The 27,869-nt window shown below is 52.3% G+C and overlaps 6 protein-coding genes and 1 non-coding gene across 7 annotated transcripts; 2 read left to right on the top strand and 5 right to left on the bottom strand.

The window, feature by feature from the left end:
- Positions 1–3,181: 3,181 nt before the first annotated feature.
- On the bottom strand, positions 3,182–6,956 carry SMAC4_04144 (uncharacterized protein; the record flags this gene model as incomplete). Its single annotated transcript, XM_066090063.1, has 2 exons — positions 6,615–6,956; positions 3,182–6,514 (listed from the first exon to the last, which is right to left on the bottom strand). Exon 2 carries the CDS (start codon positions 5,993–5,995, stop codon positions 3,182–3,184), a length of 2,814 nt encoding a protein of 937 aa, XP_065947149.1. The 5' UTR covers positions 5,996–6,514; positions 6,615–6,956.
- Positions 6,957–7,436: 480 nt separating this feature from the next.
- Positions 7,437–9,241, bottom strand: SMAC4_04143 (uncharacterized protein). Its single transcript, XM_003346663.2, has 5 exons — positions 9,037–9,241; positions 8,497–8,916; positions 8,247–8,436; positions 8,047–8,188; positions 7,437–7,868 (listed from the first exon to the last, which is right to left on the bottom strand). The coding sequence occupies exons 1-5, from the start codon at positions 9,189–9,191 to the stop codon at positions 7,816–7,818; spliced, it is 960 nt and encodes a 319-aa protein (XP_003346711.1). The 5' UTR covers positions 9,192–9,241; the 3' UTR covers positions 7,437–7,815.
- A 722-nt stretch (positions 9,242–9,963) lies between these two features.
- SMAC4_04141 (uncharacterized protein) lies at positions 9,964–14,751 on the bottom strand (the record flags this gene model as incomplete). Its single annotated transcript, XM_066090062.1, has 4 exons — positions 9,964–11,354; positions 11,409–11,699; positions 11,778–14,480; positions 14,563–14,751. The coding sequence occupies 4 exons, from the start codon at positions 14,749–14,751 to the stop codon at positions 10,878–10,880; spliced, it is 3,660 nt and encodes a 1,219-aa protein (XP_065947148.1). The 3' UTR covers positions 9,964–10,877.
- A 320-nt stretch (positions 14,752–15,071) lies between these two features.
- Positions 15,072–15,164, bottom strand: SMAC4_13799. Its single transcript has 2 exons — positions 15,129–15,164; positions 15,072–15,106 (listed from the first exon to the last, which is right to left on the bottom strand). It is a non-coding gene; the product is annotated as a tRNA-Glu (tRNA).
- Positions 15,165–15,234: 70 nt separating this feature from the next.
- SMAC4_12604 (uncharacterized protein) lies at positions 15,235–17,281 on the bottom strand. The gene has a single exon (XM_003346660.2). The coding sequence runs from the start codon at positions 17,271–17,273 to the stop codon at positions 15,474–15,476; it is 1,800 nt and encodes a 599-aa protein (XP_003346708.2). The 5' UTR covers positions 17,274–17,281; the 3' UTR covers positions 15,235–15,473.
- Positions 17,282–20,909: 3,628 nt separating this feature from the next.
- SMAC4_04140 (uncharacterized protein) lies at positions 20,910–22,007 on the top strand. Its single transcript, XM_003346659.2, has 2 exons — positions 20,910–21,124; positions 21,209–22,007. Exons 1-2 carry the CDS (start codon positions 20,988–20,990, stop codon positions 21,753–21,755), a joined length of 684 nt encoding a protein of 227 aa, XP_003346707.1. The 5' UTR covers positions 20,910–20,987; the 3' UTR covers positions 21,756–22,007.
- A 1,595-nt stretch (positions 22,008–23,602) lies between these two features.
- SMAC4_04139 (uncharacterized protein) lies at positions 23,603–26,406 on the top strand. Its single transcript, XM_003346658.2, has 3 exons — positions 23,603–24,917; positions 25,002–25,879; positions 25,963–26,406. The coding sequence occupies exons 1-3, from the start codon at positions 24,384–24,386 to the stop codon at positions 26,021–26,023; spliced, it is 1,473 nt and encodes a 490-aa protein (XP_003346706.1). The 5' UTR covers positions 23,603–24,383; the 3' UTR covers positions 26,024–26,406.
- Positions 26,407–27,869: the final 1,463 nt, after the last annotated feature.

Raw genomic sequence — 27,869 nt, 5'->3', positions numbered from 1 at the left:
AGTGACGGAATATGATGTCGAAATCACCTGTACCCCACTCCCGAGTAAGAGAGTAAACCGGAGGAAGGGTTGTACTATGTAACCGTAAGGTCCCATTGTGGTTGAATTCGTGGACCACTAGCTTGACGTTTGTCTCGGATTCGTCCTGGAGAGCAAGAAGATAAAACGTATCATCGAGAAGTGGATGAGGAAGAATACTAAGTATGTCATTCCTTCCCTCGGATACCTGTAGAAGGTCGCCAAGTGCAGCAACGAGAACGCGGTCAATGCCGACTTCAGGGGCCGCGCTGGTGTCAACTTCCCGAATACCACGTTTAAACGTCCAAACATAGACCTCGGAGTCTTTGGTCAAGATGTAAGCACGCTTCCCCTTGGTCCTCACCTGATAGATACCGGCAGATGGAAGAGTCACTGAGTCATGTTCACCCGTCTCAAGGTGCCATGCGTGGCTAGTAGAGAGATTAGTATGCAAGGTATGGAGAAGAAGGTCTGAATGTGGGAACAAACTAGGCCCTGCCTGCCGATACGACGACCAGCTCATCACCCAAGTTCTCTACCCGGGCGGGAGAACCATGGAGAACCACAGAAATAGGAAGTTTGTACACTCTACGTTGTTGAGTTCGCAAATCGTCTACAAATGTGAGAGATGAGAGATTGTCATCAATCCTTTGGGGCATCCAGGCCACTTTTCCATTACAGTATTCAAAACTGCTCCATGGCTTGGGTACATCCGTTCCAGTGGGAATGCGGTCGGAAACATGACTGGAAAAGTCACCGCCTGGAAAGATGTCGTCCCAGTCTTGTACAAGATTGGTAGGTTCCAAGGTGAAGAACCTGTCGCGAGTGAGAGGGTGAAGCCACGGAGCAGGGTTGGAGATGGTGGACTGGAACAAGCCCTGCTGTCTGATACTGAACTTGCGAGCGGCTTGGTAGAGCGAGTTGAGCACGCCTTGGTCTGTATCTTCGGACGATTGCAATGGGTTTCGGTGAGCGTAGAACTGGAGGAAATTGGGCATGTGGTGCTTGGCCAGAGCCCTCACGACATCCCGCTGAGACCACGCCTTTCTCCACGCCTTGGACACGTTTAAAATGTTGAAGATATCCAAACCGCACAAGTACGGAGAGACCCCAACGAGGATATCAGTCGGAAACTGGGAAACAATGTCTACTTGCGCGGACACGCTCTGGAGATGTAGTTTGACGAAGCGCGTTTCCTGTGGCGTGAGACATGAGATGAGGGTTCGCAGGTTGGCCAGCCGCAACCCCACGTCTGGCCCGAGAGCCTCAAACTGTTGAGCAAGCGAATCCTGCATGGCTTCGGGAATGGCTGAGAAAACATCAGAGAAGCCGGCGTCGGGTTGAAGACGTTTGACTCCCCCAATGATTGAGAGTGGTTGATGTTATGTTGGTGGGGAGAAGGTGAAACTGGAATAATTTGCAACGCGTGCTGATTGGGAAAAAGCATTCGTATACAGCAGTGTGCATGTCTAAGGGTTAGGGTTACAGATGGGATTCCTCTTGAGGGGTACTGTATGCAGCCCAAGTCTGCTCGCCTGCAACTCGTCATGGCTGACGAGAGAATGACAAAGTAAACAAGTGGGATGTTCGTGGATATGTTATGCGTGCAGTGTTGGGAAAAGATTTCCAGAAGGGGGATGAATTCCACGGTCTGGAATAACACCGGCCTCGAATTGCTCCTTCCCCTTTCCTCACCAACCAAAGGGGAGGCAGTGAAAAGAAACCATAATATCCATCAACACAGCTCTCCCCATCCATCCACAGCTCAATAGAAAAGAATTTGATCCCTAACATTTCCACCATTACTCGCATCCCTAGCAAGCCATTTCGCAAGCACCTCCCTAGCCAACACTGCCGCCCTCAACGCATACTCCGGCCCCGGCAGCGCTCCGTCCACCGGCAACGGCGGCGGTCCAACCGAAGGATCGCTAACCAGCCAAGCTACAGGCTCTTTGGCAATCCCGGCACATTTTGCTCGCATCTGTTCAGCCTCCTCGACCAGAAAGGCCCGGCCGATAATAACAGCCCGCGGCTGTCTCTCGTACTGGTGTGTTCCCACATTGTTGGGTAGGGAGACTTCGGCTTCTGGAGGCGCATGGCCGGCGAAGATGTGCGGAAGTTCGGCAAGGGCTGCTTCGAGGGATTGGACAAAGTGGATTGCTGTTTGTTGAGTTCTTGTGTCAGAAAGTAGGGTCATGAAGGAATACTCGTCCTGGGGTGAGATAACTCTACGTGCCTTCAATATCCGGCTGCAGGGACTTAGCAACAGTACCTCCGATCTCAACCCTTTTGCCAACGATTACCACGGGCAGAGGCTCTTTGTTTTCTGTAAGTTGTGTGAGAGACATCCTGACTGTTTTCGTGGCGACGTCCTAATGCTGGAGACAATGGTATATATTGACAGACGGAGTCAACGTTGAATCTGACATGGCATCGGGGATCAACAACAATTTAATAGCCTACCATTATCGCCGAGATTGAATACCATCGGACTTTGAAGACGGTGTTAGAATGCTGACTACTCAGTTGATTACCAAGACACGTCCCGCCGACCAACCAGCAGCGGCACATACTGGTTGATGGTTCGGTCTTTCGGTCTTTATCCTGCGAATACCAACTTTCGGCGTTTTGACACCAAGGGAACCGGAGGAAGCCCATCAGAATCCAACAACTCAAACCGGGGGTGCTGTCCGTGTCATAAGCCCACCGGGAGGACGAAAGTGCCACCATGAAAGACAAAGCACACATTTCCACTTTACGGGTTCACGTCAACGTAACTTGAGAAGTGTTTCTCTATGGTAATGTTTATTGGTATTCTAGACAACCGCCAAAGCCTTGAAGGCCCACGACAGAATAATCTCTACTTTAACCTCAAGCTAACATATGCTGAACCTCCACCCAGACCCGATCAAGAAACCGAACAAGGAAAACCAACACGACATCGAAAACGCCACTATAGCTATGCTGAAATGCACCATACGACACAACTCCCTGATCGTTGCTCGACCTAACAATGCTGCAAACCTGATCCCGACCAAACAAGAGAAAATCTCAGACAATCCCACTCAACAAGTGTATAAACAAACGCCATAACTATGCTATGATAAACGCCGCCACTTTCTCTACCCAATCGTGTCCAAAAACAAAAGCGCCCCAAATCGGATCAAAACCCTTCCAACGAAAAATCTTTCGTGAATCCTCCATTGAGTAGTACCGCAGCCAGCCTCCGCCTCTGCAGTGTGAGCTGCCCTGCAGTATACGACTTCTTAGGATTGAGCCCAAGCGCGAGGCAAAGAGCATTTGTAATAGTGAAGACGCCACAATCGTACCCGTTGGTTTGACGGGGAGCTTCGTAGTCAATCGTCGACCATTCTGACGCTACCCACTTGTCCTCAAGCGTGACCCTGACCCAATTGAGCAACCTCTCTTTGACCTCGACATCGCCTGCGCCCGCTCGCATTGAATCCAGGTGCGCTACAGTCCGCTTCCCTGGCCGTACAACCGCCAACGTCCAATGTAGGCCACCGCAGATAGGAATGAGGATGGTGTCGATGTCAAAAAAGTTCTCCTTTCTGACATGTGCCTTGCGCATCAGGCGCCCGCACTGGGTTGGCCCAGCATTCTCAAGTCGTGGCCAAAAGTACGACGTGAAAGCAGCGCACTTGGGTTTGGTGTCTTCGGCCCCCGCCGACTTATTGATGGCATCGGCGATATGAGAAATACTGCCAATGATCACATTGTCGTTCAGCCATGCCTGAGGTTCGAGCAACTTCTCAACAAAATCGCGTTTTGTGAGCGGCTGACCGTCTAGAGTCTTGGCCAGTTCCGCGGAAGGGTTGGCATGGAGCACACTGGAGACTTTCTTTTCCCAATCATTGCTGAGGCTTCCGATCAGGGGGTGTTTGGGTGCGCGCAGACCGGTCCGCGAGGCCTGTTCTGCCTCTTCACGGCGCCTCCTGCTTTCCTGTTCTTGTCGCCGCTTCTCCTCGCGCCGTTTCCGCTCTGCTTCCTTTCTGATTCTTTCGGCTTCTCTGTGCCGCTCCTCGACGTCGCGGCGAATACCATCCCCCCACTCGTGGGCCAGTTGGCGGCTAACCTCCAAGTCTTCGAGCTTTTTTGTGGCAATTGCGAGGTCGTTATCAGCCGCTGACTGCTGCACCTGACTGGTTGCCGATGCTTGCTCCAGCAAAAGGCTGGGTTCCTGTTGAGATGCTTCCGAGGTGGCCCCCTCTGTTGCTATGGTATCCTCTCGGTCCGCCTTCCGGAAGAACCGATCGAGAATCGAATTCTTCTCCCCACGTGCCCCTTGAGAGTTCTTTTGGTGTCTGTCGTGGCGGATTCGTTGCAGAATTTGTCTCCGTACCCTGAAGTCGGGCTCCGGCTTTGGTTGTTCCTGAGCGCTGGCTTGGAAATTTTCCAGCATTTCTTGCCGGAGGTCACTAAGGAAAGGACCATATTTGGCCTCGTGAACTCGGAGTCCCATTTCCGCGTCATCTCTTTCAACCTCCTTTTCTGTCCATCTGGTAGGATCCGAGACGGTGAAGCTTCTGCTTTTATCCACCTTTGCAAACCGATGCCGGTTTCTGGCGGCTTGTCCAATGTTTCGGCTCGCATCGTTTTCGTAGTCTTTGACGGAGTTTGAAGCTTCGGTGGGGTGGTGCCACTGCACGTTGATGGCATCTTTGAGGCTCATCACTTGGACGGGTATTTCTTTAGGCGGCGCGTAGCTCGCCACGGGCGCAATAAAGTCGAGTCTTTTGGTTTTATCGGGGGTCGCGACACACTTTGGCGATCCAGGGGTTGGCCATTCTTTGGGCTTTTTGAGGATGCCTTTGGGTTCCAGGATAGGCCGGAACTCATTGACATTGATGGGTGTATGTTCGGTGTTCGGTTGATCGGTAGAGGGAAATTTATATTCCCACCGATACGCAACGTTGAGATCGTTTATGGGAACTTCTTCGAAAGCGGAGTCCGGCCCGGTGGGGAAACTTCCGGGGATTGGCGATGACTCGTTTGCGGTAGGCTTGATGTAACTGGGGATAATTTCGTGCTTGTGGACGGCATTGGCATCCACGAAGACCTTTGATAAAGCTTCTTTGAGCCCCTCCATGCCGTCCATATGATTTTGCAGCAACCACGCGATAAACTCCGCGGCAATTTTGGCCTTTCGATGCAACGTCCTTTCGTGTTTTTCTGGCTTGGCGTATTCCTCATACGCTATTGTTCGCGGTGGGTTCGGAAACAATGCCTTGTACCTATCAAGGTTATGCTCGTTATACATTTCTTCTATCAGCTCGCAGGCTGTGAAGGCGCCATCGAAGTATAAATCTTGTGCATCACGCTGTTTCGTTTCCCGTACCTCTGCGCTGTCGGTAGGAAGCACAGGCCCGATCCTTGGAGTGTCGGTCATGAGTCTGTGGATTGCGATGTTGAGGTCGAGGTCCTCTCCAAGGCTGGGGTCGAAACTCCTCCTGAGGTCTTCAAGTGAGTCGCTGTAGGTGACTTTGGAGCGGTGAATCAAATCCAGGCGATGGTGTAAAACCTGCAAAATGTGTTCGAGCGCATCTCGTCCGATGTAGGAGGTTGCGTCGTCGACCCAGGAAAAACCCAGGAGCTCATTAGGGTCTGCATCCGTTGAAGGCGAGCAGTGTCGTTTCAATCTCTTGACTGACACGATTCCGTTCGCATCGTCAACCTTCCACGTCTCAACGATTTCGTGTTGGGTTTCCCCCTGGAAGAAGCCGGAGATGAAATTCCGGAAATTGGTAAATGGTGTGGCCATCGTATTTAGAGCCTGGGTAGCGAGGGCGAAAGGGTTTATCCACGAGCTTTCCATGGGCGATTCGGACGATGACGCTGGCTCTGGCTCTGGCGGCTCTGGCGGCTCTGGCTCTGACGCTGGCGACTCTTGCTCTCGCTCTGGTGTCTGCAGATGGGAATACTGCTTAGCGTCTCTTCTCGTCTCTCGCACGTCCATGATCAAAGCAGGAGAGAACTTACATCAACGTCAACTGCTGCCGGCAGGACCCTTTTCACCGACTTGGGGTTGATGCCGCTTTGTGAGACGAGCTCAAGCTCGGTGGCCTCTGCGATGCGCTTGCCGTTCTTATTAAGATGGGATCGGCTCAGCAAGTCTTCGTACACTGGCCAATATGGGCACTCGGTGCATGCGCAATGCCAGTTGGGATCCGTTGCTTTCTGGATGACAGATAGGTGCGTCGGATCGTCGTCGCGGATGAAGAATCGTATGTGCCCTGTCCCAGAGAGCAGCGCTTCGGTTTTTGATGTGTAGATTGATGGTAGAGGACAAGAGCAAGTTCCCATGAAGTGCTGGTTGCGAATTGCTACATAGAGCTCACGACCGAAGCGGTCGCCCTCTTGATCTCGTTGTTCACGGAAAATTGGTGATTCTTCTGTTAAAGAAGGGACAATGGGAGTTGACAGGTCGTGATGTGTTGTTAGGGTGTTGCGCCGAAAGCGGCGCGGAAAGTGTAGTCTGACCATTGTAGTGGTCAGTCGCGGTGTTGATGATTTTGTTGTTTGGTGGAAGGAGGAGAGAAGGCAGAGGGGAAGTGCGAAGTGGGGGTTTGACCTACCAGCCCAAGTCTCGGGACTGAAGCTGCGCCTGCTGCCCGTACAATTGATTCAAGTCGCGTCAGGCACTGCGCGCCTGTCCTGTGGACGCGTCTGGCTGTTTGTGAAGGAAGGAGCGACCAGCTCTAGGGTAGGACAGTAGCACTTATATCGCCACAGAAGGAAGGCGCGGCGGCCCGGTGTGGGTCCACTGTTCCTTCCTGTATTCAGCGCTGTAATACCAGAAAAACAGCGTCGCTATGGGGGTTGCCAGTCGGGGCGGCACATCGACGCGGAGTGAACGATTAAAGTTGATGATATCGCCAAACATGTGATGCAGCAAGAAAACAGATGCTTTGGTGTTGAGGCTTGATGTGTGTGAATGGAACAAGACATTCCCGGTCGCACTCCATCCCCGCCGCAACGCTGCAAGAAGCTCGGACGTTGATTGGTGGTAGGCCCGCGCTTCTATTGGTTCTGTGGCTCTGTGGGTCCTGACATGATGGACCCACTACCCGCGCTCCCGCCAGTTTGAGCTTAGCGCCATCAGTCATCAGTGCCCGCCTGCTGCCGGCCACCCATGTGCTGGCATCCTCTCTGCCGTCATCGCGCCTTTTGCAATTCGCGATGGCCGGTGCACGAGCCATATCAATCACGAAAACCAGCTCCCGAAGTTTGGCAACACTTGCTCGTAAAGTAGACGACAAGTTATCCCGCGTGGGCAGACTTACGGTGGCTACTTAATACTGATTAAACAGCGGACTTCCTCAAAGGGTGCCATGTGCGGCGTCAACTTGAATCCGTTTTCGTACACACAGCAAGCAGACTAGGAAGCAAGTGTCTTGAGCCCTCAATCCTTTATTTCTATAGTTCTATAATGTCAAGCACTTCGCCAACGACAAATGAAAGAACCCCGTGCAACGTAGATCCCGCCTAAAGAATATTGAAAAGGCTGCGAAACGACAAAAAGTGACATTGCAAACTTTTCCGGTAGCCAATCCAAACCCAGCGGCCAAACGTCTAAATGCTCAACAAGGACCGGAAATCTTTCTACGAGGAGATGCTTGCAATGCTAAACACATCCCCCGATTGTTTTGTTCATTGGCGAGTTGGCCTAGCAACCGAGTGGACCCACAAGCCGCTCCCCTTGTTGCTGACCTCCCACCCATTATCCCCAAACTCCTCCCCCATCATTATACGTTCCTAAATGGTTCAGAATCGCGTTTATTTGGCGAGCTCTACACCAGCGGTGGCACCGAGGGTCTTTTTCACGTCGCCTTTTAGGGTTAGGGTTAGCATAGGCTTTTGGTGCTACTGGCAGTGTTGTGATAGGAGGGGGTGGTAGAGGGATTTGGGCGGGGGTTGATAATTTGGGTTGCGCGCAACGGCAACCCAACACCACCCAGAATTCCCAATACTGCCACAAGCCCCTTTCACGGATAGGAGGAAACTTACCATAGATGGCGAACTGGAAGGCAGTAAGGGTGCCGACCATGAAGAGACGGGCACCGATACCAGTGTAAGAGCCCTTAAGGCCAAGCTCCTTGGCGATCTTGACAAGACGGGAGGTGGTGGACTCGCCGGGAGCACCGGGGGTCTGAGAGCAAGCGCGTTAGCATAATCCGGCTAGGTATTGGATTGTCTGGGATATTTACCTTGTTGATCTTGGAAAGCATGGTATCGGCGGGCTGGGAGACGATGGCAGCGGCGAAACCGGCAATGAGACCAGAGCCAAGGTTGACGACGGTCTGGGCAGAGTCGGACATGTCCTTCTTGGGGTAGACGTTGTAGACGGCCTCGGCGACCTTCTCGTAGACGACGAACTTGGACATGGTGTAGGGGATCCTGAAAACCCAGTCAGATGAATGTTACCATGACCGCCATACAGGCAATAGTGCAACTTACTGCTTGAAGAGAATGGGTCCGAAGCCGGCGTAGAAAGCGCCGACACCCTCGTTCTTCAGCATCTTGCCGAAACCGCCAATGAGGCCGCTAGCATAGGTGGGCTGGGAGACGAGACGGATACGGGTAGCCTCAAGGGGGCAGAGGGCAATATCGGCGAAGAACTCGGCAGCGGCGGAGGAAGCGAGGTAGACGGCAGTGCGGTTGTTGGTGGCGGTCTCGAGGCCGAGCAAGTTGATGCTCTGCTGCTTGAAGAACTCGTAACCACCGAACTTGAAGGCACCCTGGAGGAAGTAACCAGCGAAGGTAGGGCCGATACCAGTGAGGAGGGCACCAGCACCCTCGGTCTGGACGACCTTGCGGAAGCCACCGATCATGCCATTGTTGTAGGTGGCGGGGTCGAGCTGAATGCGAGTCTTGACGCTATTGTTACGCAGACGTGTCAGCAGCAGTTCGTGATATCTACGGGACAAGGCCAGTGGACTGTGGGATCCAATGCGCCCAATGCCTATGACGGTGGGTGAACAAGGCGGGACAACATACACATCGACGGGGGTGAGGGCACCGTGGGTGACGGAGCAGCAGATGGCACCAGCAAGAGCGAAGCGGGCATAGAGGTTGGCAGCGCTCATGGGGGGAGCAGCAGCGGCCTTAGCCTTCTCGACGACGGCGTCGACCTTGGGGGTAGAGCTGGCCATTTTGGATATCTGGGTTTGGACGACAAAGACTGAGTGGAGATGGGTTGACGGGGAGGAAAAGAGGGCAAAAAGAGCAATCGGGCGGGAAAGTCGTTCGCGACGGAGGTTGGCGATTGAGCCTTTTTGGAGAGTGGAGGTGGATACGGAGGCACGGGAGGGTGGAAAGGCCGGCGCTGCGGAAAAACAATCAGAGACGCCAGCAGAAAAAAATTGGTCCGGTAATTCCCGGGTCCGGTACTGGCCAAGTACCAATCCCCAGCGGTGCTTGTACCCCTCTATCCCACACCCCAGCTTGTCAGGGGCTCCATAGCGCTTACCAGCCAGGATAACAGGGCCGAAAGTGTTTGAGAGGGACCCACGAGACGTCACCGCGCACACGATTCTACACTAGCGCGACTTCGGAGTTAAGGACAAAAAGGCACAATCCATGACATCCCGTCCACGACCGGGTACGCCGTCCAGGTGCTCTGAGCCTGTGCAAACGTCGTGAAGGGTGCGTGATAAGGAACAACGATTAATGATAGAAGAATACAAAAGCAAGAACCTCGACTCTACAGCTTATCGCGTGGAATTTGCGCTGATCGTTGCTCATCGCGAAATCTTTGTGACATGATGGTCACCGCAATTTATGCAACCAATACAGGGAACCTTGTCCACACTCGGCAAAGCGCATATAGGTTAAAAAAGAAATCGAGGAAAGAGCACTTCACGACGTTGCCCAACTGTAGAAGCGGCAGTCACAACCTCAGCTAGAAGAGAAAAGATTGAACGGAGAAAATATTGCTTGTCAATTCTGTTGGGGCCAATGCTTGCACTTTAAGTACCAATTAACACTCAGATAACCTCGAAGCCTCAACACGACATCGCATCTTGACCCGGACGCAACACAACACAACACATCCATCCCCTGCTTGGCGCGAACGATGACCCTCCACGCCCTCCTCCCGCCACTGCATTGCTGAAGGGGTCAGCCTGTCAGCTTTGTCCCTTTCCGCATGTGCCTTGCTTGTCCGGCTTATTTGCCGTCGCGGGATTGGCTATGCGGAATAAAGATCTACAAACCGAACAGCCTTCAATGTCAGGGCAGCCTGGAGTACACGATGAAGGCTGTTGGAACGTTGAACAAGGCTGCGGAACTCGGGGAAAGCCATGTCATACAAGCCCCTCCGCGAGGCTACGAGAAGGTCGCCGAGGCCGTCTACAACGTCTACCCCAAGAAGCCCGCCGATACCATGCCCTCTAAAACCAAGCCATTTGTAGGGAGAAGGTATACCGACCTCAACACTCGCTGTAACTGGGTTCGAGAGTCCCAGCATTCTTTTTACGTTTCCTCTCTGGGTGTCATTACCACCCCATCCCATCTCAACACCAGTAATAGCATATAGCGCTATGTTAACGAGACGACAGGCAACGTCAAGAGACCTGGCAGTCTTTGCTGGGTGGTAACTGTTCCTGTGATACGCCCATAATCACTTAGAGGCGGACGACAAGCTCATGGGCTGGTGTATCAGTTTGTATCACGCCAAGGTTGTGGGGACGTATCCTAAACATCTGGGCTTTCCCCGAATGCTAGTGTTGTGAACGTATTTACGGTATTATACCACTGGCGTATTGTGACACCAGGCCAAGATAGAATCCAGGCATTGGACGGCCTACATCGCCAAAGACAACTGGCAATCCATTCCTCTACTGGGCTCCCTTTGCCTTCCTCCGGAGCTCGTCAGCGAGTCTCAACAGATAAAACTCCCTCGCCTCAGCCGGCAGCTTTTGGAAGCTGTTTGCGATACGAGTCACGTCCATTCTGCCTTTCTCGTACGCCGCCAGATCTCTGTTCCCATACACATCCTTGCCAGCTGCATAGCAACCGCCGTCGAGATCGCGAAAGAAGACGTTTACCGCAATGCTGCTGTCCGAAGTAGGGGTTGCCGTGTGCAGCCACAGTGGGGGCAAGAACAGGACGTCTCCTGGAGTCACGACAGCTTCGTGAGGATGTGTCACTTGAGCCAAGTATCGCGAATCACTCGACCCCCCAAAAAGAGTAGAAAAGACATCGATGCTCGAACTCGATGCCCCCGGAGCAAAGCTGAGGTGCTCAACATCGGACGGCGGGAAAAGAATCATGCGCTTCGAGCCACCGACTTGGCAGTACACATTGGCCATGACCTGGTCGAGTGTTAGAATACATACCAATACGCGATACGAGATGGGAGGACTTACATCGTAATGCAGCCACATGTTTACTGGTCCAGATACACGTAGCACGGAGCTGAAGAGCCTCTCGTCTACCAGAGCCAGCTCAGGTGGCAACACGAAATCAGTGGCCAACAAAGAAAAGTCGTCACTCAGAACAGCAGGCTTCTCTGTCGGGCTTTCAGTCGACAACGCCCTCAGATATAGCCGATCCCCTTTCTCGACGCGCTTCATGAAATCGCCAAAATCGGTCGTCACGTAACGGAAATTCTTCGTTGTGAAATCCATCGCAGGTGTCGTGGAGTCGTGGATTACGACCTAGGAAAGGACTGTCTGTCAGTCATGGACATGGTCAAGGTAGTTTTGTCATCGTTTGCTTGCCCTGGCTCAACTTACCTTCCGATCTGTTCCAACCTTCTCCGCAACATAGTCACCGTTCCCCCATTTTGATACGCAGTCACCCAGATTTAGGCCTTCCAGAACCACCGGACGACCCTCACGTACGATCCTGGCAAAGTCTTCAGCATTTTCCAACTTGACCCGGGGAATCGGTTGAGTGCGTACGCTTACGCTGCCATTGACGTCGCCATCAGCAATGTCGGTTGCCTGATTTCGGAGAGGGAGACTCCTTGGCTCGCCGGGGATGATGTCGACTGTCTTCTCATGCGCCCAGCCATGTGCTGTGGCGGCCAAATCACCATTCTCCCTTGCAGCCGGCAGCAGAGGTAGCTCTAAAGTCGAGATACCCTTGTTCCAGAAAGTTCCCATGGAGAAGCATGTTGCTCCGCCACCCATGACCACCAAGCAGCGACCGTCCGGTGTGACAACGGGAGAAGTTCCAACCAACAGCAAAGGGCCTGGGTGAGATGGTGTCTCAGCATTTGCGGCCTCAGCAACAAGCCGTTGCGTGATTACGAGTTCGGTGCCGTCCAACGAGCATAACACGATCTCGTCTTCTAGATCCAGAAGATGGTTCTTGATAACACCACCAAGAACCAAGAAGTCAGTTTGACTTTGGGGCAGGCAAGAAGCGCCGAACCTAGCAAGAAGTTGACGGGAGAGTGCCTCTTCGGAGCCGCCAGCGCCAGACTTCACCTGTAGCGGAACAAACCGGACGACCGGCTTGCTGCTGTTGGACAAGTCCAGGTTCCATGCGAGAAGCTGATCAGCAATGAGGCCATCATCGCTCAAGCCGCCAGCAAAAACGCCAGAGAATGAGGCCTGCTCTTGACGGAGACAAGTGAGCGTAGCGCCATACACAGAGATCGGCTTGACGTCACCGGCCAGTTCGCATCTAATCCAGCCGAGCTTGGGCTCATAAAGAAGCCAGTCAGGGAAGATATCTGCGATTCCCCGTCCACCGGCGAGCAGTGCCAAATCTGTCTTCCCCAGTCTCGTGACAGAATGCCTGTAGAGTGGGATCGGGAGATCATGGGTGCGTTTCCACGCCCATTCGCCCTCATTGCCGTTACTCTTCTCCAACAGCCAGCAATCTTTGAGGGGTGTGGAGGGCGACGCCCGTCCTCCGACGAGAAGCTGAGCGTTGCCGCGATCCGTCAGTGTGTGACACATCCTCGTTGAAGGCCCGCCTTCACGGAAAGTGAACGGCATCGCCGTCTTTTCTTCCTCGGTACCATCAACATCGGCGTTCTTCGAACCGTAAACATCACAATTCTGCAACCTGCTCTTCGTTCCCAAGCCCATCACATTCAACAACTTCTCCTCTTTCTTCTCGGAACTCGAAGAAGACGGCAACACCGCCCCAGCCGCGAACCTCCTCTGACCCCTCTGGCCCGGGACATCATCCCACCTGACCTTGACCTTCTCAACCGGCAAGCCCAACTCCCTTCCGTTCGGGATCCCCCTCTCTTTCTCAGTCTGTCCCTGCCCCTCCCCTCTAGCCACCGTCCGAGCCCTCACCACACAGTAATGGCTCGCAAAAAGTGCAAACTCCTCCCACTCGTCAAACGGCTCCACCTCCTCCAGCCTGCATCTCTCAGCCGCATTGACAAACGTGTCCTCTTCGTCCGCCCACGCCTCCCACAGCGTCCAAACGCGCACATCTCCGCCGTCGTCACCACCCCAGCCTCGAGAGCGGAACCGCTCCACCTGCGAAGCTACCGTAGGGTAAACATCTACGCTCTTGATGGGCGTGTTGAGTTTATGGAAATGCGAGAGCATAGTGGACGCAAACGGGTGCGTAGGTCCTGAGGGTAGGAGTTGTTCGAGAAGCACAAACTCGGAGTCGCCGAGGGTAGATGCCCATTGAATGACGGCGTCGGCGCCGGGGGTCTCCATGTAGGTGATCGAGACCTCGGCAACGAAGAGGAAGGTGCATGCCGAAAGATCGCCGCCGACGGCTTTGGTGAGGGAGGCCTCAAGGGTGGAGAGGTCGCGCAGGTCGCAGCCTATTTGGACGTATTGGTCGCTGGTGAGGACGATACCCGTGGGTGCGGTGGTGGGGGCGGGAGCGCGGGCGGCTTTGGATTTGTCCTTTGGTTTGGGGGTCTTCTTGGGTTTCCTCGTAGCTGTAGAGTTTGCGGTCGATGGTGTTGTTGATGTGGCCTCTGCTGTTTTGCTCTCCGTAGTGGCAGCCGTAGTTGTAGTCGTAGCCACTGCCGTCTCCGTACCAGCAGTCGCAGTCGCAGACACAGGAGCAGTCTCAAAAACCGGCACCTCAACCCCCGTCAACATCCCCAGCAGCTCCGGCGTCTCCAAAACCGTCCTCTTCTTCCTCTCAATAAGATCCGGGAAATCAACATCCACAAACTTCACTTTCCCCTTTCCATCCCCCTTCCCTGCTGCTCCGAAGCCACAAGCATCAGGATACCTCGTCAAACACTGCCAAGGCAAAACATCGCTTCCGCAACCCAAATTCACCACCACTTTCCTCTTTCCCTCCGCTTCTGAGCCAGTCCTTTGGTCTTGCAGGAAGTTTCTGACTAGGACATCAATGACGTGCAACCGGAAATGATAACCTCTGTTGATCAAGGGTGCGCGCCGCTGGAATTTCTTGACGAAGAAGCGGAAGAAGTGCGGCTCGTTGGGGTAGTAGAGTTTTTCGACGGAGCGTTTGGAGACTATTGAGGAGTTGTTTGTCTATTGTGGTGTATGTGTGTTAGTGTGAGTGTGAGTGCCGGTTGTGAGAGATGGAAGGAGGTTGAAAAGGCGGCAGACGTACACCCATAACCTGATCATCCTGGGCTTTTCTCGGGTCTTTGGCGTGCTCATGGTGAATGGTGCTCTTTTCGTCGGTTCCCGACTTTGGTTTCTTTTGTTTCTTGTTGCTGGTGTATGTAGTCTTGGCCGGGCCTGCCTCAGTAGCCGGTTCCTCAACTATACCTGGGATTGCCTCCTCAGTGGTACCCATTTTGAAGACCTCAGCAGGTAGGTGTGAGGTTTTTGGAAATATCTGTGAGAGTAAGAGCAAGGACTCAAGACTCACAAGATGTTGAGTGAGAATGGCAAAATAAACTGGGGAAAGTCGATGCCCAATTGGTCAATTGCCGCGCTTGAACGAACGCACGGTTGCAGAAGGAGACAGTGCTTGCGCGGTTGCAGAGACACTGTGGGATCCAGTCGGCTAGCCCCTTTTTGAGGTCAGTGTGGTCAGGTTCAAGGGTTGAGGATTTTGTCAACGACGGAGGAGTAAAAAAAACTCAAAAAAGGCAAAAAGATTGTGTTGTGAGACTCGGATACCGGGAGTCGAACCCGGGGCTGTTGAGAGAGCAGTCACTCCTGAAGAAGTGAGAGTCAACGATGTTACCGCTACACCATACCCGATTGAACTGATATGGTCCGATTTTTGATGATTGTTCGGCCGCAACTTGCGATTATAATGGCAGTCACGGTATCAAGGTGAATACTTCAAACAGACTGGCCCCAATATGAAGGCGGTAAAGCACGGTACGTTACAGACCAAAATACCCAAAATATGCAAAACTAGCCGCTGGACGTCAGGTCCCGTATGTAGTGAAACCAGTGACCCAAGATCCCGTACCATGCCAAACTCCAGAACCCGTAGGTAAAACGTCAGATTATGCCCGTATATGCTCCCAAATTCCCAGACCCTTATTCCCATAATGATCCACCTTAGACCACAATCCCCCTCTGTGCCCACCCGTTCTTCCCCTTCCAAGCCCACAACACCAACCCGCAGGCAACCCAAACACTAACCGCCATCGCCCAAAACGCGGACGCATAGCACTCGCTCCCGTAGCAAAACTGATCTTCCTCCCCTCCTTGGTTTAAAGCAGCCTTCTCCACGCCCGACTGGTAAACAGCCGAGTACACCAGGCCCCAAAACGTCGCGCCAAGAGCGGGGAACATGGCCACGATGCCCCAGTTGGTCGCAAAGTTCTCAACGCCCCAGATCACAGTGATGATGATGGGAGTGAGAGAGAACACAGCTCCGTAGCCAGCACCAACCAAGCCCGAGGCAACCCAGAAGCGCTCGCCGTGGTTTTGGATCCAACCTGAAGCAAGCGCGGCCAAGCCGACGGAGAGGGTGACGGCGAAGAAGAGCAGAAAAGATACGCGAGAGAGGGAGAAGCGCTTGCGTTCGAGCGTTCCAGAGGATGTAATCTGGACGTGGTGGGCCTGCGGGCTGGGAGCGAGGAGATCGGTCAAAGAGCCGGTGAGGAGGCGCACGAGGGTGCTGGTGATGCCGACGATGGAGACGTGGGTGGCTGCGTTGGTGGGTTCGCCGATGAATTTGAGATGAGGCGGGTAGAGCGTCTTGATGACGGTGCCGAGGTTGTTGATGAAGGCCTCACCGGGACCGATCATGAGGAAGAAGCCGAGGGCGAAGCACCACATAGTGTGGTCGGTCAGGAAGCGGCGGGTTTCGGCGTTGAGAACCCAGGTTTTCCTGATGCGGGCGTTGTCGTCTTCTTCTTCGGAGTCGGTGTCGTCGGCCTTGTGGGGGTCGAGAATGCCGGCGCTTTCCATGTCGAGGGGAGATTGCTCTATGGCGCCGTAGCCGGGTCTGTCGGCGGTCCTGCTGCCCTGAAGGAATGTGCTTCCATCCAGGTAGCCACTGCGCTCCAGTTCCTCGACAGCTTCATCGATGAGATCCTCCTCGTTAACGATCTTCAAGCCGAATGTGCCTAGGCAACCGACTACGAACAGCAGAATGCCAAGGAAGAGGAAGAAGTGGAACACGTCCAAATCGCCCTTTGTCCCATCCGCAAATCGCTCATAGAACACACGACTTCCCAGCTGGCTCTGCCACATCCCGCTCAGTCCAAACGCCGCGATAGGTACTGCAAGCGCTAACCCACGATGTTTCCCCCTTCCAAAGTTCTTTGCGCACGTCGCCACAGCGCTCATGTACATCGAGCATGTTCCGACACCGATAAACACAAACGCGGCAATCATAGCCCAATATGCCAACCCACTCGTATCCTCGCCATCAGCCAATGCCGGCGCCTCCGCCTCCCGCTTATACACCCCCGCAGCCAGCCCATATCCAGCCGCAAAGAACAGCGCTGAGACAAACGACAGCGGTCCTGGACCTACGCGATCACACATGTACCCTAACAATGGCACGGGCATGTAGGTGGCAATCGAAGCGGCGCTCGACAGCCCGTTGACCTCGAACTGGGTGTAGTGTAAACGTTCTTGGAAGATGTGGCCGTACATGCTGAAGATAGTTATAGAGCCGGCGCAGAGGGAGGAGAGCAAAGCCGAAGCGAAGGAGAGGTTTCGAGCTGAGGCAGCCGCGGCTCGGGAGGTACGGCCATTGTGGTGACGACGTCGAGACGGTGAGATAGATCGGATAGATGAGGCGCGCGAGGAGGCTGGGCCGATGGTCGAGGCCGAATCGGATTGGAGGAGAGGTGTCGAGGGAGAGCCTTGATCTGGCCTGGGAGCCAGGGTTGGTGATGCCATTTCGGCGGTTTCAACGATGTTGGTCGCTGTTTGTGAAGTCGTGGAAGATAGATCGAGCAAGAGAGATGGGAATATGGGTTTGATGGATCGATGGAGTTAGAGATGGTGAAAAGGGCCTGCTCTCTTTGGGAAGGCCGCGGTTGTTTGTGTTTAGTCGGAATGCTGCGGTTGCATTGTCACAGGCTCGGACCCAAGCCTAGAGTAGAAGGTGGAAAGAGATGGTAAAATGAAGATGTTGTATCGACGAGAGGAGAGCCGCGACAGATATCCTGACAAAATACCCGTCTCACCGATTGAAGAGAAGAAAGGATAGAAGAGGCGGAGAAGAGAGACGGGACGAAGAGTCTTGATGGCTGATTGAGTGCTCCTCCAATCGATAACAGCGACTGCAACGATGACGGAGACTTGACTGAATTGGTGTTCAGGTGACTGCAACCACTGATCCGGTCCACCAAATCAGGGCGCGAATGCAGGGCTAAATTCCCGCTAACAGTGAGTGGACCTCGCCGTGCCTGGCATAAAGTGGGCCTGAGCACCAAAATGCGGAGAGATCCACAAGTCACTGGGTCAGTTTGTCACCGCCTCCAACCCTTACCCTCGCACTTCCCTTCCCTAATGCAGTCCCGGACAATGGGGACTTCATCGATCACTCTCAAGTTCCATTCCGTTACACGACAGGCCGCAACAAGAGGTTCTGTTCATGATCGGTTTCAAATGGTGTTGTTCCAGTTCCTTTCAGATAATGGTTGATCGACGTGTGCCGCTAAGTTGTCGGGCACTCGAACGTTCTGTCAACGTTCCTTCCTCTAACGAAGAAGCGCATGCCTCCTTGGAAACACTACCGCTAAACGAGCTGTCAAGTCCACGCAATCACATCAACTTACCTCCCATCTTTAACCGTCACTGCTTCCTACTTCTGTTATCAAGGCACCATCATCATACCACATTACTGAAAGGGACGATGGCGCTTGGACATCAAGAAAGTGCCAAAGGACTTCGAGATACATCGAAGCAGCCATATCATTTAAAGCCCATTCATTCATCGATAACCACGCACCTGCCCCGTTAACAGTTGCAAGCATTTGAATTCCTTCATGGCTGACGTTTAACATAACGTCTACAACGAGGTGTGGTGTACCTGCCTGATTCCGATGCTCAGGAGCGCAAAGGACCTGTCAGATCACCTCCTGATCGGGCATTCTTCCATTTTCTGTTTAGGTTTCTATATGGAAACCACATGAGTGCCGCCAGTGAGTAAACCTACCTCATCAAACGGGTGAGGTATTAGGGGTTGTACCGAAGTGTACTTCCCCAACAAGAAGGACTGACGTAAGGAGCAAAAAAAAACTCTGCAAAGAGAGGAGAAGGTCCATGGTGACGATGAAGGCCAGCCTTTCCTGATGATGTCGCAGACAGCAAGTTTGGAAACATAAGATCACAATTCTGTACGGATCACGGAAAGGACATTCATATCAGTTCTCTTGAAGAAGGTGAGTTCCCTGTCAAATCATGGGCTCGTGACTCCTGTGAGCACTCCCCTCAACGGGTATATAAGGATCGGTTCCCCCATCTTCTCTTCTTTTTTTTTTTTGTTCCCTGTTCATCTTCAAGCAACAAACCCAACAACAACCCCAACAACCACTCGCATCTCCGACTATTCTCAAAGCCCTGCGTAGCAAATGTCAGTATTCATGACAGGTACAAATTTTCCCTTTGCACCCGGCGGCAGACATTATGTGTCATATGGATCTGTTTATGTCTTGTGGTACCGCCAAAACACCCAAGCACACGTACTGATCGGATTGGACTCAGGACAAGAAGTCTTCGCCAGTAGACATCCGGCACCGCGTATCTCCAGCAAACTACAAGCGAGCTATTTTGACAATGGACCAAGAGAAAATGCATGGGCTATCCATGTGCCTTTGAGGGCTCAAGCAACACCTTGACCCAAAGACGGTTCGAATCTCAAGAGAGACGCCATGAAAGATAGAGGTAAGTGGCTTTGGATCAGTGCCTCTTTCATTGTGAAAGTCTATATACTGACCTTTCATCTCAACTTTATAGTATCAGGCCAACGACGACTGGTAGTGGCCAATATCCCGAAGGCGATCCGACGACATCAATCCCCGAGTGCTCTCGTTTCAACTGCGATGATGACATTGCCTACAACTATCCCATCAATACAACAACACAGCACGTCATCACTCACAAGATGATCAGATTACGCTTTCCGCGCCGCGCTCGCGGTCGCACTACACTCCAAATATACCACAACCTATCCACAACCTATTAACTCCCATTGTCCCTTCTTTAATAGAGGAATCACCAATTTTCCGTGAGCAACAAGATCGAGAGGGCGACCGCTTCGCCCGTAAACTCTTCGTCGCCATTCGAAGCCAGCATTTCATGCACACTTGCTCTTGCCCGCTGCCCTCAATATATACCTCAAAGACCGAGGCGCTATTCTCTGGCTCAGGCCATATTCGGATCTTCATTCGCGACGACGATCCGACACACCTGTCAGTCATTCAAAAACCAACGGATCCGAACTGGCATTGCGAGTTGCCGCAACCCCAAAAACTATTGGCCAGTATACGAAGTCCTGCTGAGCCGGTCACACGGGCCCGCTCTTAACAACAACGGAAAGCGCGCTGCGGTAACTAGCGAGCCTGAGCTCATCTCTGAGAACATCCACCACAAGGCAGTGGAAGATGATGGCTTCGGACAAGAACTTTACGTCTCGATCAGGAACAACCACCTCATGCGGAATTTTCTCTGCCCAGTCTCGACTATTCACACGTCTAGAGGCAGCACTTGTCGCGACCCGCCACACCCGGCTTCATAGGATTGACGAGGACTGCTCAAAGCTCTTCTCACCTGATTCAACCAGCATTACCATATGGTCTCTGATGCATTTCATCATCTGAGTCATCATTACGAAGGACATTTTATTCGCTGCAGGACTCGACACAGCAGAGGAGGAGGTCTCGTATTGCGGAGGATAAAGATATCGAAATGAGAGATGTAGAAGAGATAGACAAAGAATAAAACAACTGGTTCTCCGGAGTACGCTATTACTGAAATTGCATTGCTGTGATACGGAATGAACTAGCAGTCTGGAAGGAGAACGCTGACCTGGATCTTCGTCATTTACAAAATCCCCGAGCGCAATTGTTCATCTCCAACCACACTGGCTGCACATCAAGACATGGACGTCGACATGTGGCTGGTAGAGGTAGGAAGTGCAGCAACAAGCATACGAAATTCGTGAATGATGCACATCGAGATGGAAGGTAGCCTTCCGGCAGTAGACGGAATGGCCTGGAACTCTTGAGAATTCTCGCCACCATGCCTGCATGTTTTGAACGCCGAAGGAGATGCAAAGGACCGGGACCGAAGCCCGAAATAAATTATATGCACAAAAAATGAGACTGGTTCTTGATGATGCCAGATCAGTATCTGCACGGTTGTTCCTGCCCTCCTTGGTCGGTGTTCCTTCCTCGCACAATTTCTTTCTTCTCCCCTGTCGGCCAAAAGTAGGTTCCGAGCTGCACTTGAACTTTTTTCTCCGGACAAATACAAGTCTCTGGACGGAAATCCACTATTGGAATTCCTTTCCTCTTCTATTCTTTTTGGCGAAACTGCTACAAGAACTGGACCTCGAGAGATTATTTCGAACTAAGTATTTCTTTGGCCCCTGAGGGCTCTTTTCAAATGGTTCCAATAAAACTTTTCGTTACGATCACGGCCCTCCTCGCCTCGTTCGTCTCCGGTGCTGTTCTCTACGAAGAGGATGACCCCGACTTAATTCTCGCCGGCCAAGCTGAGATGCAGTTTGGTCTGGTCTCGTGGTACGTCCAGCCAACTCCCCTTGCACCTTGCACCTTGCACCTTGCCTCCCATACCTCTACTAACCTCCATTTCTCACAACGCAGGTTCAAAGACAACATCTCCATCACCACCGATGAAAATGCCTCCCGACCCACCAACACCGACGCCAAAGACCCCGAGGTCCGCCGCGGCCCCAAGTTCCACAAACGGTGCGGCTCCAACACGGTAATCTGCTCCGGCAAACACAGCGCCGACGTGCCCGTCTGCGAGACTTTGGTCCGGGGCATCCTCCCGCACCAGTCCGAGATGCTACCCGAGGACAACAGCCACTGGTCCATCTGCCTCGAACAAGTCAGCAAGCGGTGCTGCGTCAACTGGTCCAAGACCCCCCAGGGGGCCTTCTACCAGGACCTGATCGACGCCGCCGAGAAGCAGCTGTACAACTGCCAGTTCCGCGGGCAGGTGTCGGCCAAGAGCAAGGATGTGCTGCTGGGTTTTGTCTGTGTCAACCAGTGCATGGCGAGCTGGAATCACTGCAGCGGGCCGGAGTCGGATAGCAGTTATGAGAGGGGCAGGTATTATGGGAAGGGATCCGACTATGCGGAGCAGCCGGTGGTGGAGATTTTGCCGTTGCCTAGGCCACCGAGGTAGAGGAGAAAGGGGTGGCTTTTTTTTTCCCGTTGGTCTTTCTTCTCTTCTTCTTCATCGTCTCTCTTTTTGGTCAGGCTCTGCTCGTGCTGCCCAGAACGGGACAAACAGTTGCCATGTCTATACTATATTTTTTTTCCCGGCTATCTTCGGCCTAATGTATATAACGAATGTTAATTAGGTACCCATTCGTGTATAACGAGACCAGTGCACCATTAACAATGATGAGTGGAAAATACCCATCGCTTCTTCGTCCGAGGGCCTTTTGTATATCCCTAACGACGATGCTAAGGATTGTAGCGTAGTGGAACTTACAAATGACTCCAGTGACAAGCTAATCATCGTATGTTGAAGCTCCTCCGCGTCAACATCGATACATCCACGCTTACTAGAATGACAGGTTGTGGCCAAGATAATATAATCATCCAACTGGAAGCACAGAAAAGCTCAAAGAACATCCCCAAACAAAGCAGAGTGATAGAACCCATCCAAACCGGACGGCTTCTTGGTGTCACTGGTTGCTCAACTGTGACATCGCTGTATAAGCGTGCATTCCATGTTCTTTTCATCCCACAGAACATTATTCCATCTCTTGATATTATTACGGAATGGCATTGCATGCTTGTTTCCGTGACACTTGACGTTTTACCCATTCTTATCCCAAATCACATCAAAATCTTGCCATTACCCTTTGATCAACACCATTCTCTCCCACCAACTTCCCTTTGCAATACTCTCTCTCAGTCACCACCACCATTTGGACTTCAGGCATAGAAAAGCTATCAACAGAAGAGTATGTCCAGCTCTTCACTACATGACACGACGCCTACCACATTGGACGAGATGCATCACGAACTGTCGAGAACCCCACAATGACAAAATATAAATAACTAGCCACACATTGAAAAGACATGAGGAAGATTCAATATAGCATATTGAAATTCTGAAACAGAACATGCAAAGTAAGAATACCCTTTTGTGACGCAACAAAACGCATCAAGGATAGAAGGTAATAGCTTGTCACATATTGGAAAGGCATTTACATGACTAATTAGAGCATATTCAAGCTAAGATAACACGTTGGCCATAGGACAAAACGAACTAGTTAGTGATACAAAACGCCTGGGGAAGTTGGCTTGAGGTCTGGAGTTGAATTGCAGCGTCGAGTCAAGTTACCGTCGAGTTAAGTTGCCGTCGAGTGAAGTTGCCGTCGAGTTGAATTGTAACGTTGAGGTAAGGTACAGCGTCGAGGTGAGTAGTATCTTCGAACTAAATTGCCGTCGAACTGAATTACTATCGAGTTGAATTGCAGCGTCGAGGTAGGTTGTCCTGGGGTTGAGTTGCAATTCGGCTCAAAATCTTGGAGTTGCGTTGAGTTGAGTTGGATGAGTTGACAATATCTGTAACGCTGGACGGCGTGGATATGACCTGAGATTCACAAGGGGAAGCGAACCCATTACCATTTGGCAGACATATATTTCGGTAGGCACTTCTATATGTCTTGTGTGCGCGCATGCCCTGGTAATGTTATGAGGAACGAGCAGTGGAACTTACTTGTGGGTTTCTTCCACGTGTATCCGTATCTTGTGTGGGCGCATACCCTCACGAAACCATGAAGGAGGAAGGGTGGTGGACTTGTGCGTGCATTCCACTTTTGGAAACTTCGACATCCGTCTCAAAGGTACGTACCTGTTTACTCATGACTAGTATCTTATTTAGTGACTCTTTCATCATCTAGTCTAGTAAAGATCCAAGATGGCTTTGGTTAGAACCTCCGGCCGCCGTCTTCCGCTAATGTCGTTCGGAGCGGAGCCGTTTTAGAGAGCCGCACACGGCTAGTCGTCGAAGACCGGAGGGGTTGAGTCACGGTACGTACACTTTAAACATTGCGAATTTGATGTTCTCGAAGAGTCTATCCACCGCGTTCGGCTTCCTCCCGAGAAGCTTCGAGCTGTCCACCAAGGTCCTCAGACGGGACGGGAGTCAAAAACTGTTACGTCACAGGTACCTCGGTACCTCTTCCAGCGCGATTGCCCTCCCTATCAGAACTCCGTTTCAGTGGTCTTAGCGCCTTGGCCTTCGCTGAAATGCGGGGGCAGCAGGGGTAGGTAACCACTAACACGAACATCCCTTGATCCCAGCTGCAGCATCAGATCAGTCACCACCTCCCTTCCACTTCGACGTCCAGCCCGTTGGTAAGGTGACTCTCACTACTCACGTCGTGCCGTGGGGGGACCGGGAGCTTCCGAAACTCTATGGCTTGGGAAAACGGGACAAATAACTGTGACGCTGATGAATGCCGAACTGGATCAAAGAGAGCCGAGCCCCCCGCGCTTGGAGCTTGGGAACGGGAGTCATCGTGACGGTGACTGGGCTGGTTGCATGCATGGAGCTCTAACCTCATAGGAATAGCTCTGGACTCTGAGCTTCCCCTCTTCAGCTACAAGCTCCGACTGGTATATAAAGCTCTTGACAGATCCTCAAAGCCATTGTTTATCTTGCATCCCCTCACTTGTAGTACTGACTCTACTCCCACACGGAGGAATTCAAAAAGCTATCCAGCTTCCATTACCACACCACCAACACCAACACCAACACCAATACCACCTCGTACCGACAACAACCGCAAAAATGGCACCCTCCAAAATCCGCATCGCGACCGCCTCCCCCTCCACCCAACCCACCACCCCCAAAACCCTCGCCCAAATCGCCCAACTCGCCCGCCGCGCCGCCTCCAACAACATCGACATCCTCCTCCTCCCCGAGGCCTACCTCGGCGGCTACCCGCGTGGCACCAACTTTGGATGCGTGATGGGCTCTCGCTCGGCCGAGGGAAGGGACGAGTATCTCCGGTATTTTCAGGCCGCGGTTGATTTGGGGGATATCGTTGGAGAAGGGGGAGCGGGCGGGTTGGAGAAGTGGGTTCGGAGGGAGTTAGTTGGTGATGAGATTCCGGGGGCTCAGGGACAGGAAGGAGACAAGGGGGAGAAGGTGAAGAACAAGAGAGGAGATGGGACCAGGGAAGAGTTGGAGCGGATCGCACGAGAGACTGGGGTTTTCTTGGTGACGGGGTGTATTGAGAAGGCGGGCGGGAGCTTGTATTGCAGTGTGGTTTATGTGTGCCCGAAGATGGGCATGATTGGGAAGAGGAGAAAGGTGATGCCTGTGAGTGTCTTTCCCCTCTTTGATCCTCTTTGCGAATCTTCTATTGAATTGCAAGCTAACCATAACGCCAAACTCCCAAACCAGACCGCCATTGAGCGCCTAGTCTGGGCCCAAGGCTCTCCCGCCACCCTCCGAGCCGTCAGCACCGTCATCCGCGGCGTCCGCATCAACCTCGCCGCCGCCATTTGCTGGGAGAATTACATGCCCATGCTCCGCCAATCGCTCTACTCGCAGAACATCAACCTATATCTCGCCCCGACCGCCGACGGCCGTGATACATGGCTACCCCTAATGAGGACCGCCGCCATCGAAGGCCGTTGCTTCGTCGTTAGCTCCAACATGTGTGCGCGCAAAGATGGGGGAAAGCAACAAGCCAAAACCAACGGTCGCCCTGTCCTCTCCCACCAACCGCAACAACAGCCTGACTTCAGCGCCATCGCAGACCCCTCTCCATTCACCAGTGATGGCAGACGCAGCTCCCTCGTCACAGAGGAAGGCTTCGAAATTGCCCTTCCATCTCCCCGCAGCGGCAGCCGCGGTCGTCAAAAGAAGATTCGCAGACAGTCCGTCTTCGACGAAGATGGTAACGAGATCGTCTTGCCCTGCTGTAACGAGCAAGGTGATGTCGAAGTTGAGGCGGAAGCCGAAGTTGACGATGAGACCGTGTCCACCATGACTCCCAAGACCTCATTGTCTTCTACTGCTGCTTCAGCTGCTCCGGCTCAGACAGCCAAGCCTGGCAGTAGACAGACTTTCAAAATCCCTGTCATTGATAGGTCGACCGGTGCCAAGACGGAGGAAGACTTTGTGTCTCGCGGTGGCTCGGCGATTGTCTCGCCATTTGGAGATGTGCTTGCTGGCCCCCAATGGGAGGATGACGAGGGCATTATTTGGGCGGATGTGGACTTTGAGGATTGCATCCGCGGGCGATTGGACTTGGATACTGCGGGGAGTTATTCGAGGTATGTTTCCTTGGCTTCGGTGAGAGTGATATGTTAGTGTCTATGGTGGGTGTGCAAGAGCTAACCACTGGCGGTGATTATAGAAACGACTCGTTCAAACTTACGGTTGGAGGACTTGACTTGTCGCCTTTGCCGTACCACTGAGGATGTGTTGGTCGCGCCGATATTTTGGGTAGGTGGAAGGATCATTTGTAGAAAGCTAAAGCGGCAGAAGGAGTCGAAAAAAACCAAAAAAAAACCGAATATGAACTGTCCAATATGCCTCACTTCGGCTGGAAAAGGCTGTTGCGAAGCTATTATAGGGGTCAAAAAACCTGGTACCCACGTCGGACAGGTTCCATCAGGGACTCTCACAATTAGGAAAAATCATGAGTTTTGATCTGAAGGCATGATAAAGGCGAATAGATTTGTGATGTACTGGTCGTAAAATGTTCGGACTATTCTTAGGGAAAGTCTAAGCGCGCCACCCTTTTCGTCTACACACGCCCAAAAAGATTCCAAGTTTCAACACATTGGGTTATGACTTCCCATGGAATTTTGATATTCTCTCAAAGTTGGTATACTCAATTCTCTCTCCTCTAGAATTCCCTGCCCGCATTACTTCCGAGGCCAAAGTCCATCGCTAACTGCGACCAGATGTGGAAGTATAATGGATATGTGTCTTCGAGAATCAGGAAAATTTGGGTGTGTGTAGGTAAAAAGGGGTGGTGGTGCGCCTAGACCTTTCCTATTCTTACGACCCTTTGGCGACGTACCGTGACCCGTACAGATCATCCAAGTCGTATTTTCCGAACAGAATGGGGCACCTCTCGCAAGAAAGCTTGATACTCTTCCATCAAACTCTCGCCGATTTCGAGCGTACCGACTCTGTACGCTGTATTTCCCGACCACTCTAGTATTAGGAACCTCCGAATATGTGTTCCCCCCGACCGTTGTACTTTGGATTGGTAAAGTAGTAGGCAATCCCAGGCCTCTGTGACCAATCTCTGGAACTGAATCATCCAGCTTTTGAGACACATAAACCGATTCTGCCCGGCCTCGTACACCGTTATGGAATTGTACTTCTAGAGAGAGATGATGATCGCCAAGGCGACTATGAGCATCGCAAAACTGAAGTTGGAGGACCATGTTCTCCACCCATAGGTACGTGGACAGTTCAGGTACGACTCTCGAATTAACCAAGGAAGGTCCTGGCAGACGGAGGAGATTTGCCATCGGTATATGGGAACCTTCATTGTCCTCGGCCCAAAAGGTTGCTTTCTCTTCAAGTTTGTAATTCCAGTAGTCCAAATCTCTTAAGAACCGATCGTATTTGTGGTAGCTCACACCGTTCCGGGCATTCCAGCCCAGCCATGCCCAACTGGGAAAACCATGTCGGCGTCTGATTCCACAATCTCCCCCCTGGTGAAACCGATAGGAAAATTGAAGAGAGTTGAAAAACTCTGCTGGCATGGTGTTGAGATGCCTGTATTGCGGCTGCTGTGTTTCTCGGTTTTGTGTGTCTTGCAAAATCAGTCCATAATATGTGAAAAAGTGAAACCTGGTCAGCAGGCCTCTGAGTGCGTCAAGAGCATCTTCCTCATTCGTCAGATGCCTCGCCGAATAATGTTCAAAATATCCGAGCATCCGTCGGACATCTTCTGAATGGTATTGTTCAGAATGTTGGGGATTGCCCCGGAGAGCCTCGTCTTCTCTTCGAAATTTATGAGTCTCAAATATCTGCGACCACTTTGGCACAAGCGAAGAACAAAAGTGTCCTAGTCTTTGAGTATCCTTCCAGAGAGAAGCTCTATCTTCGCTCCATATGCGTGTTGGGCACACAAAGTGCACCTGATACTCAGTAAAGATGAGCAGGCGACGAGACAGGATGGCCTCTTGATACGTCCATCCACGCGTTGCCCACACAGACTCACAGATTACTTCGTGAGCGGTGGGGAGAGATCCGATCAGCGACATAGAGCCGATGTTGACATGAGATTGCTCTCTTCTT

This window comes from Sordaria macrospora, chromosome 5, assembly GCF_033870435.1.
Source record: "Sordaria macrospora chromosome 5, complete sequence".
Classification (NCBI taxonomy): Eukaryota; Fungi; Ascomycota; class Sordariomycetes; order Sordariales; family Sordariaceae; genus Sordaria; species Sordaria macrospora.
The sequence above is the reverse complement of the archived record's forward strand: the minus strand, read 5'-3'. Positions and strand labels throughout refer to the sequence as shown.